Source organism: Olea europaea, chromosome 16 (genome assembly GCF_002742605.1).
Source record: "Olea europaea var. sylvestris chromosome 16, O_europaea_v1, whole genome shotgun sequence".
In the NCBI taxonomy this organism is placed as follows: Eukaryota; Viridiplantae; Streptophyta; class Magnoliopsida; order Lamiales; family Oleaceae; genus Olea; species Olea europaea.
The window spans coordinates 4,345,924-4,357,724 of record NC_036252.1 but is presented as its reverse complement, the minus strand read 5'-3'; the positions used below and the strand labels follow the sequence as shown (position 1 = coordinate 4,357,724).

General features: G+C 32.5%; 1 protein-coding gene and 1 long non-coding RNA gene across 2 annotated transcripts in view; both read right to left on the bottom strand.

The window, feature by feature from the left end:
• Window positions 1-591: 591 nt before the first annotated feature.
• On the bottom strand, window positions 592-8,893 carry LOC111411790. The gene is made up of 3 exons (XR_002705896.1): window positions 8,609-8,893; window positions 7,916-8,033; window positions 592-7,245 (listed from the first exon to the last, which is right to left on the bottom strand). It is a non-coding gene; the product is annotated as an uncharacterized LOC111411790 (long non-coding RNA).
• Window positions 8,894-9,819: 926 nt separating this feature from the next.
• Window positions 9,820-11,801, bottom strand: part of LOC111411788 (thiamine biosynthetic bifunctional enzyme TH1, chloroplastic) — a 6,751-nt gene continuing 4,769 nt past the window's right edge. Inside the window, exons 8-9 of the mRNA XM_023042385.1 lie at window positions 11,533-11,789; window positions 9,820-10,610 (exon numbers count right to left, since the gene is read on the bottom strand). Of these exons, the coding sequence (XP_022898153.1) occupies window positions 10,073-10,610; window positions 11,533-11,789 (795 nt within the window). The 3' untranslated portion in view covers window positions 9,820-10,072. The remainder of the gene's footprint in view (window positions 10,611-11,532; window positions 11,790-11,801) is intronic.

Below are 11,801 nucleotides of genomic sequence, written 5' to 3'. Positions count from 1 at the left end.
TAGTGCGTGAGACTGATTCCCACCAGTGACCGGCTGCTCCAACCAACATGAATTCTGCGCATAGTACCTTCTGTGCGTTTGTACAAGAAATGTGTCGAAAAATACGCTCCAGGCCTCTAATCCACTCTTCAACAGCCAGTGGGTCGGAATTACCGTCGAATGTAGGAGGCTTGTACCTACGAAACTGCTCAACTATAGAAATCGCTCCAGGATCGAATGGAGGTGTATCTTGCTGTGGTGGTGCATTTTGCGGTGAAGGAGCTTGATTCTGTCTGGTCAACTCTTGCACCGCTTGCAACAAGTCACGCATCAAATTTGCATGGGTAGGTGGGGCCATTTCCTAAAAATTTAAGTTATTCGTCACACACCAATACTAAATCTAACATTTATGCCTATATATCATAATTTAGCGGGTCAACAAACGGCGTGTCTCGAATTTGAAAGTAGGCAATTTAAAATATTTAAGTTATGCAAAAAAAAAAAAAAAGCGTTTTCTTACCCTTTTACATACCTCAGAGTCGTCGGATGGTGGCTGATTGGTGGTCGTTGAGTACCAAGGGTCATTCTTATTTTTACGATTTATTATTATTATTTTTTTTTAAACCAATCCATGAAAAATTATAATTCGTAGTGTAATCCACAGTCATATGCTTACAATATCTGTTGAATAAATTCATTTTGTATACTGCGGAAATAAAATCATATTAATAATATCTTAGCTACTAAAACAATCTTGAGGGTCGCAAAAACAACTAATCATATATGATTCTAAAAAGATAATATTTGACTGGATGCATGAAAGATTATCTAAAATTTGACATCATGTTCCTAGGACATATATACTTGAATTCCTAAATCAGTAGAAGTCTACAATTATATCTTACATTTATTTAGAAACAATTTTACATATGACTAAATCATTAACCAACCCGTTAAGGTAAATGACACATACTAAAAAAAAAAATGCATGCATCAATCAACGTTTAATAGATAAAATAATTACTAAACATAATTTTTGTTTTTTTTTTTTTAGAGAAATCGGCAAACTATTTATCATTCTTAGCATACAGAATATTGTACGTAAAGTCCTAATCAAATGTCAAACAGTCAAAATATTTGATTAAATTTTTAATTTTTTTTTTTAAAATACATTATATAGTGCACACACGCCTTTTTATGTTAACACACACATCAAGACACGTGCATACACTATTATATATGTAAACATGAATATGCACACAGACAAAAAGAAAGATTTCCTGGACATAGTTTGAAATATAAAATCATTATTTTAATGTTAATCAATTAAAATATAATGATTGCGTTGAATTCAAATTCAACAATTCAGTAAAATAACATTAAAATCTCATACCTTATTTCAACTCACAATTTCCAGAATCCAATCCGGTGCAATCGTTACGATTCCGACACAAATATGTAGGAAAAGTGAGTAATTTAGTAGGTCATTGTGACAAGAACTCGATACTCTATCCCTTTTAATGTAAAATTATATTTTTAGAGTCTGCAGAATCGATTTTATAACTCTGGGCTCTGATACCAAACTGTAACGACTCAAATATTTTTGTTTTTTATTTTATTTTATTTGAGTTTAGATCGCAACCAAAATTTTCTTATTAAAGGAAAGGAATTTAAAACCCGCATCGCATGCAATGTATAACATCATGTGACAATAGTTTACTAAAATTTACTGTAGAGAAATTTTTCAAATCTCATAATTATTTATTCTCTTAAAAATGAAGACTTTTCCCAAAACCATAATATGTTCTTACATGTTTGGATATATCTCAAATTCTTAAATAAATCCTAGAATTCAATTTTATGTGTAACTGAGGAATTCCAACAACAACATATATACAAATATGCAATTTCGGTGACTTAGTCCAATGAAGCATAATACCCGTAACTAATTTATAATTTAAACACTGGGATCATAATTGGTAAAAAAAATAATTTTAAAAATAATTTTATGGATTTGGCGTAAGTGGCAGGCAAATGAAGATTTTTTTCAATTTCTCTGGCATAATTGATACAATGGTCCCTAACACTATGTTTCCTCTAATTAGTGGATAATTTTAATTAGCTACTTAATTTTATCGAATTCAACCAATAGTTAAATCACATGCAGGGTACTAATTGAATATGAGAAATCAAAATTAAAACAGGTTGTAATTTATATATTAGCCTAAGTGTACAAGAAATTGGTTCACGATAATATGTACTATAGATCAAATCAAATAAATTGTCTAATTCATTAAAAATGAAAGTGGTTTGTAAATAAACACCACTAAGATTATTGCTGGAAATAAAATGTTTAGTCACGTTACACCGGAATTTATTTATTGAGTTTCATAAACCTTGGCACAATGACCGCACCATATCGCCCGCCAACTAACGACCCATTCTAACCTGTGAGGAGTAGGGAAAATGGGTGAGTATGTGGGAATACTCAATAGGACATGAGTATCGTGCAATCCCGAATAAAAATATCAATTCATGCGTCAAAATAATCATACCGTCATATCATATCTTTAGACTCCGGTAAGAGCTCATATCATATCATTTATACCGGGTTGTCATTATCATATATCATATCATAATGTGTAAAGTTCATTAGCATAATATTTATCAACAAGAAATAATAAGATTAAACGGGACAAACCACTTGCACCTCGAAATCCTACCTCGATGGATAAGAAGAATTGTTGGAAGAATAGCAATTACTTCACGTTCCCAAAGCCTTATCTCTATTGCCGTGTCTATAAGTGTATTTTGTCCGGTAAAAAAAAAATATCATCCCTCTATTAATTCCAATTTAATGTTCTTATTTAAGGTATAGAATAATCATTCCATGTAAATATCCACGTGAGCCACCTAAAATTCTTCTATCACAATATATATGGACACTCAATTGCTGTAAAATGGCCTAAAGTTACTCAATCATTCAATTTTATAAAGGCACACGTGTTTGACAACTAATGAATTCCAAAAAGGTCAACTTAGTTAATTTTATAATAAAGGACATTCTTTGAACTCTATATTTTTGGGCCTAACTATTTTGATTAACCTTTTTTTTTTTGGTTAAAAATTTCTAATTAATTACAAGTTACAAAAAGAGTCTAATATTGGTATACTAAAACTTGCTCCATTAAATCTAATTATTTGACTCAAAGAAATGAGAATTTAAAACAATTAATTCTATTCTATAAAATTTTTCAGGGCTTTACAATGGGTATTGAGACATTACCATGCATTTGAATTTTATGAATATTCTTCAAATATTCCAATTTGTTCTTGCATGTCCAAACAAATGCCATAATTAACTTCCACCCATTTAATCCACTTTAAACTTAGTGTATATCATCCTTATATTTAGTGTAAGGGTTTTATATCTTTCCTCCTTCATAGATATCTTTCTATGATTATAAGATTGAAGCAAATGTAATTGCTAAACTGAGTTACCCCTATAATTCCTCAATTAAGAATACATATGCAATCTAGTAATGTTGCATCCACAAGTTTTGAACTTGTCATTCAAGTTCACGAGCATTTATGATAGCTCCCCACATCTTTGGGTTACAATTGAACTTAGGATTCAGCAATTCTTTCATAGTTCAATTCATTTATCTCTTAGTTAATATCCTTGTCGAGTTCTAAGTGAAACTCTAAGTACTTTCAAAATAGTGGTCGTCGATTCACAATTATCATAGTTCTATCCAATTATCTTCATTGGATCATCCAAATTAAATCAATGCCATCATATAGACCAGTGATGCATTCCAAGCATAAACTAATTTAATTGATCTCACGATTGAAGTCAATTTCAACAGTGAAGAGGGCTAAGCATCTTGATTCACAAGAATTACAACTTTTCTGATCACATTTGTGACGTTTCACATGATAGTTTCATTTCATATCAAATAATAAGGTACATATTCACCATATTCAGATTTAAATGAACGAATCAACCATAGGTTGAAAAGTTGTGTTCTCAAGAGATACAACCCTACAAAAAGACAGACCTCTTGAATTAATTTCTATTAAGAGACACACCCATTGGAAAATAATCATACCAAATGTCATGATTATTTATACGAAAAGACACATTTTCATTTCAATTGATCTTAGAATATTTTATAATATTCTTCACAATTTTTGCATAACATGATTTTTATCCTTAACAAAATGTCATTTTACAGTCATTATACCCAAGGATATCTGGCACCACTATTAACTACAGACACCATTTGTGCTCTATAAAATATTTACATATCCCAATAATTAGACAAACAATTTTATTTTAAAATAATTTGCCATCAAAATATTACCCATTTAACCATATGGGTCCAACCAAAGGAACATACAATTTCCTCCATGAGATAATTTTTTTTTTCATGCAATTGTACTTGTTCAAATTCATGGTAAGACACACATTGGCGGCATTTTTGGCCATTCAACCATAGAACCATTATCTATCATTTATTGAATTAAATGAATTATACAAATCCATAGAGTCGGCCCTGACAATTCGAAGACCCTAAGCGAGTTGGCAATCTTGAGGCCCCATACTTTGTTTTTCTACACGTATAACAATATTTAAATAAAAAAATATCTATATTTAAATGAAAACTTTGTACAATCTAAAAGATGGAATTGCTAAATAAAATATCACTTACAATCTGAGAGATTAAGCTCGCATCGTATTTAGTCTTCTCAAGTTTTGAGATGTAAAATTAGTAATCAAACAACTCAAATCAAGTTTTTCCAACATTTTTTTTCAATAGAAATCATAGCTAATCCATTCAACCTCTCTTGTGACATGGTTGATCGAAGATAAGACTTAATCAATTTTAACTTTGAAAAACTTCTTTCAGCGAACACAACAGTGACTGTGATAGTCAATAATATCCTGTAAGCAATCCAAGCATTTGCAAAACAACAATTCATTCTCTTAATGTAATCTAACACATCAGCTGCTCCATTCATTTCTGTAGATATTACTTCTCTTAAAACTTTCAACTCAAAAAATAATTCCATTCCATCGATATCAGATATTGTGTTATGCTTCAAATAATTTTCAAGATTAATGCAACGACACTTCAATGTAGCATCATCAATGGATTTAAATTTTTCCAAATCAAATAAAAATCTAAAAATATCGACATATTCCTGAAATTGTTCAAATATATTTTGAAGTGATGATAGAGCTTGATTTACTACATATAAGAAATAATTGACCCTGAGAGATTTTTCAGCTGTTTCTGTCATCTCTTCACAAGAAATCTCATCAAACTGCTTCTTTCTACGTGTAACTCTTTTTTCACGAAATATCAGTCCAATGTCTAATTCACTTACAATTTCTTTAGCATCAATCACGGCTGATTCAACCCAGTTTCTCTATAGCTTTTGAAAAATGAAATGAACCTTTTTAAATGGTCTATAGCAACATCAATATGGATGTCCTCTGTTTGCAAATGTTTGCTTACTCTATTAACATTATTCAACACTTCATACCAAATAACAATCCCAAGTAAGAATTCAAAATTCTCTATTTCATATATTGCCAAACACTCCGCCTCACTTTTTGTCTTAGGATCATCAACTCTTGTCAATTCAAGTAGAGATTTCTTATTTGTGGAGCTTGAAATCTTATTGCTCTAATACTTTCAACATGACTTTCCCAACGTGTTTGAGACAAAAGCTTAAGAGTAAGGTCATTTATATTATCTTTAAAAAATTTCCATCTTTTAGTAAATGATGAAAATAGAGTGTATATACGTTGCCCCACTCCAAAGAAAGATTTAGCTTTTGTACAACAAGTAGCCATATCACAAAGTGAAAGATTGAGACTATGACACTCACAAGGAGTGTAAAATGCTCTAGGATTTACTTGTAGTAGTCTATTCTGTACCCCTTTATATTTTCCTCTCATGTTAGCACCATTATCATATCTTTGACCCCTTATATTATCGATATCAAGCACTAGATTATTCAACTCATTCACTAATTCATCAAAAAGTCCCTTTCCAAATGTATCATCCACCAATAAAAATCCTAAAAGAATTCTTCTGCCTTCACTGGGCTTGCTAAAATATCAACACACCTCAATACTATAGACATTTGTTCTTCGTGACTCAAATCTGGAGTGCATCAAGTATCACAGAAAAGTACTTGGATTCTTTGAGTTTCTCGATGATTATTTTCTTGATCTCACCCGCTAGCATAAGTATCAACTCATTCTGAATTCGACGAATATGCTCTTGCATTACAGGATCAAACTCAACAATCATTTGAATTAAGTTTAAGAAGATACCATTATTTTCTCGGTATATCTTCTCATTATCTCCACGAACCTCCAAATTTTTTTCTGCAAGAGTTCTAACCACGGATATTATTCTCAACAATACTTGTCTCCAATGTTCTCTATCCTTATTGATTTGTTCCTGCACACTTTTATCAATTTTTTGTTCCTTTTGAAATCTTATTTTCATTTCGATCCATCTACTCAAGTTAGTGAAATGGTCATAACTCACTTCATGTGTTCTTAGTTTTTCACCAATATTTTTCCAATCATTTGCACCATCACGTGCCAATTGAGTTTGAACCCCATCATTCTTGAATAGCTCACAATAAAAACAAAATATTTTATTTAGACTTTTTGAATATATCAACCATTTTCTATCATGATTCTCTCCATTGGGTAATCATCAAGTGTAATGAACAGAGGAGAAGTGTCGATTAGCTACATCTTTTGGAAAAATTACGTCATTATCTCTTACTAGACCTTTCATTACGATTAAATCTCTCAAACTTTGATTTATATTTTTCCAATTCGCTGGATCAATAATATCAAAGGAGAATGGTTCACTAATCTTTTCATTGATGTTTCTTTCATCCATAACATCATCCTCGATAGATATTTCTTCATTCACGAGACAATGATATTTTTCAATTGTATTATCGCTGATATCATTCTTATTAAACTCTTCTTCGGGAACTACATCATCATTATGTTTTTGTTTACTACCACTAAAAATTTTATCAAGGGCTCCCTCTTGAAATTTAATCAATCATTCAACCTTCTTATACTGTTTTCTTTTAGAATATCTAGATTCAAATTTTCTAGTGAACATAATTAAAGCAAATAACGGTAGAACCTGATTCAGAGTTCAAATTAAAGTATTCCAGATTCTCAAATATTCCAAGTGTATGAATTCAACAATCAACCTGCAAGAAATAATAAATGAACCAAGTTATATGAGAATAACAGGTTGAAGTAAGTCAACAGCACAAAAACTGAACTATGCCAGCTATGTTCAACTTATGGACATTTATCCTTTTAAGAGTCCAAACTCGATGCCATAAAAGATAGCTTCTGACTTATGTAGAGTTAAACCATAAAGGGATTAGGATATTCCTATCTCACGAAAGTCATGTAGTAGCACTTATTCATTTTTCCAGTTGTATATTCTTAATGTCTCAAAAATGTTGTTTTATACTTGCTTAAGTTACTTTTTTAATAACTTTCAATTTCAGGTATCGGAGGATTTTCATATTGGTACATTTACTAGAATAATAATCTCTATAAACTCAAATAATTGATGAGAAAACTAATTAAATCGAAAGGAGGATAATCATACTATTTAAAATCGAAAATGACAGTTGTTGTTGAATGTTGATTCCTAATCGGCTACTAATCCTAATAAGATTATCCTATATAACCAGTAATGCTAAATCCTCGCATTGAATTCTTTTATTTTCATATCGAAGGTTGATATTTTCTGTTCTCTAGTGTTGAGCCTAAAGTACATAAATTCTCAATGTTAAATACCAGCACAACTAAGAATGAAATGAGAGACAGGAACATATATGTAAAAATCGACCATTTATATAGCACCTTCGCCTGAGTTCTTTTATTTTGAAACCAAAACTTTATCTGTTTGGGATCAAGTGCTAGCTCCCTGCTCAATTGACGCGTCTGATTTTCATCTGGATATGGGCATTCCTTAAAGAACCTGCACAATTTCCATCACTCAGGAGCAAAATATTCATGGTTTCAATAGAATAAATAAAAAATAATTCAGGGATTTGAAACCGTTAAAAATGAAAATCTAAAACAGTTTATCAAAGTATTTAGTTCTGTACATATGCAGCCCCAATCAGATAGTTCAATATTAATTGCAGCATCAAGAAAGTTGTAACCATTACCTGTTATTAAAAATATGAAATCTCTTACTACTTTTAGCAAAATTAACCTAGACTAAAATATTCTTTAATAATCAGAGAGCTTCTTGCCGCTTCGAGAGTTTGAGGTCTGCTCATTACTTGATCCAATTCCTCCAGTAACCACCAATGGCCCCAACAAAATTTGGAAATCAATTAAAAAGCTGATAGAACTGATTATTAAGAGTAAAATAAATAAAAAAAATACTATTAGTCTATTTTTCATCCCTTTTTCACGGTTTCACTTTCACCATTGATACATTGAACAAACTACCACCATAGTCCATAGCCCATAGGATAAACCAATAAAGGATTAATAATAAGACATTCAAATTAAATATAGGAGCTGGACATCAATTTTACTTACCAAAACAAAGGACCTGATAAGATATAAAAAGGGAATCCGACGTACGAGTCTACGGGAGGCGGATAAATTGGGGTTTTTTGCGTTCGATTTCGATTTCTCGTTCGTTGGCGCTAGTCCCTGGAAGCCCGATTGTTTGGACTCTGGAACCTGGAAGCCTAGAGACTGGAGTGAAGGCCCTGGATTCTGGATTCACCGAACACCGAAACAGAGGATTGAGAGGAATCAGAGGATTAGAGGAAGTCGAATTGAAAAGATAAAAGTCTGGGGCAGTTCGTGTTGTATGTATGTATTGTATACGGACTCCAAATGGACCAAGTCTCCAAAATAATTTAATTCATGTAGTCCAAGACTCCTCCAAGCCCAAAGACCCCAAACCATTTTTTTTTATTTTGAGAATTGGAATTAATATAGATTTTGAGGCCCTGGACCCAAGCCAAAATTTGGAGGCGACTATAACTCTTTTTTAAGATGAATTTGCCTCGCATCGATGCTAACTTTTTTTCAACAATCATCTCCCAAGATACAACGACCACGTCAAGCCATAAGAGTACTTCAAATGACTTCGATCAGCGAACTCAAACGGAATTCCCTCTGTGCCATAACCATGATTTGATGCAAAAGATAATCACTTCTACAAAGTGTTTTATGCATAACAAAGTGTAAAATATGGAATGTAATGAAATTTCTAAATTAATAAATCCAATCATATGGAGAAAGACACTTTTTCAGCCAATCAAAAGTCATAATCTTTCGTATAGAAAGACACTTTTTCAGCCAAATAATTTCTAGAATATTTCATAATATTCTACGCACTTCTTCAATAATTCATATATTTATGTGATTTAAATTTTGGCTTAATTTTTCATTCACCAAATAATACAAAATTTCTAGTAAAATTCCAACAATAAGTCCTTGCCTAAGAGAAGTGTCGTCCAAACAACAGCCAAACACGCCCTTTGACTAATCTGATTTTTCCGATATTTACAAGTCAGACCCTTTTTTTTTTCTATAAATTGCAAATTCAGTCTCTGAATTTTTCAAAATCCACAAATCAGTTCCTCTAACGTTCAGCAAATCGTTCCCAGAGCTATTCAGGTCTCGTGGCAATTGTAGTAGCAGACCCTTCTTTTGAAACTGTTCAAAATGTTTAACAATTAACACAACCTAGAATTAGTAATTTAATAACACTCAAGTACACATCAGCAAAAAAGTTCAGTAAAACTTTCAATGAAAATTGGTCATAGCTTTATTTATAAGTAACAATTATGTCAAATATAAAACTACTCATACATACAATTTACCGAAAGGTACTTATATAAGTAAAATAAACAAAGTTCAGATGCAGTAGGAGAAACCTAACTCTAGGATGGTCGATCTCACTTCAAATACCATGCGTCCATGTGAATCCTAATATGACTTTAATCCAAAAATGACGACCAGAGCTATTTGAATCCTCGAACGTTTTCATTTTGCTGTCGCTGTTGTGATTGAATCCAACAGCACTCTACGTAAATTTTGGGTTTCTCTCAAAACAGATTCCCTGTCGAAAAGAGCAGACACAACCGCAACACCTTTCAGACTCGGGACACCTAATTCCATTACAGGTTGTGCATTTGATATACCAATGCCACCGATGGCAACTACTGGTAACTTGGACGCCAGACATACATTCTTTAGCCCATCTAAGCCAACAGTAATATTGTTTTCTTTCGTGTTTGTTGGATATACGCCGCCACATCCTATGTAATCAGCCCCCTCAATCCAAGCCACCTGAGCTTGCTTTGGTGTTTTACACGAGACACCAATGATCTTGTCCGGCCCAAGAAGAGTGCGAACAACACGAGCGGGCATGTCAGATTGACCAACATGAACACCGTCAGCATCACAAGCAAGTGCAATATCAGCTCTATCATTTATCAGCAGAGGTACACCATGTCGACGACATATTTCCAAGCATGATTTTGCTGCTTCTAGAAAGTCCCTGGTATCAGCATCCTTTTCTCTGAAAATGTTGAAATAATAGACTTTAGCAAAATGCATATTGGATAAATATGAGCTGGACTCTTCTTTAACTTAAAAACAGGACAAGTTTCTTTCTTCTTCTTCCATTTCTTCTTTGTTTTTCCTTTCTCATTTAGACTAAATTGCGGAGGTTCGTTTCCCAGAGAAAATACCGTGATAAACTGAATTAGATATGATAAAATACTCCATAAACCAATCTTAGCCATATAAGTCACAGGTCATGTCCCAAGACCATGCAACTTTTTAGTTCTTTGTTTTTAGCATTAGTTCCACTATCATGTGGGCTTGTTCTCCATCATGTGCCTACAAATATAGATGAATTGTATCGTTTACATTCAAAAAAGAAAAGTTACTCGAATGCTTTTAAGCAAGACAAAGAATTGTATATGTTATTATTCTCCTCAAGTTTGAATAACTTCTTTTAGAGGTTGATTGGTGAGGATTAAAATTAGATTTTTAGTAGATTTAGATAGAAGTTTTTTAAATGTGTGGTTGAAATGTTGTAGAACCCATGAAAGATGTGATTAATATTGATTGTTTGACTTTGACTCAGATTAAAATCTCATCCGAAATTTTTTTTCTCAGATCTCAAGGCCAAGTTATATTGAGTAACAGAAGGTTTTCTATGTTCAGCACCGAGATACTCAGGTCCCAGCCATTGATATATTGGAAGAACTGCATAGTGAGCCAGCTTAGCCATACAAAAATTAGTTAATGATGATTTTGCAGGCAGATCCAAAATCTGGAAAACAAAATTTCCAACATACTCACGCTCACAGATATTAAGGTAAATATGAATAGTTGATTAAAAAAAAAAAAAAAATTAAAACAGATAACTCGTGATAAAACAACAAAAAAAAGGCAAAAAGAAACAGCAGCAATTTACAAAACAAACAACAAACCTCAATTGAACTATAGTGGCACCTCCTTCTACGGCAGCTTTCACAGCATCAGTGATGGAACGGCCCCACTTTTTGTTCATCCTTGGGTCGGTGACAGCATATAAGAGAAGATCATTTGGATCAAATGGTCGGTGCCCAGAAAGCTTCATGTCATTATTCTTGAGCTTCATCATATGGTCAAAAGGACCTTGACAGCCATTACCTATAAGAATGTCCTTGCTATAATCCAAGGCTGTCTCAACATAGCGTTTAGCTGTCTAAAGAACAGA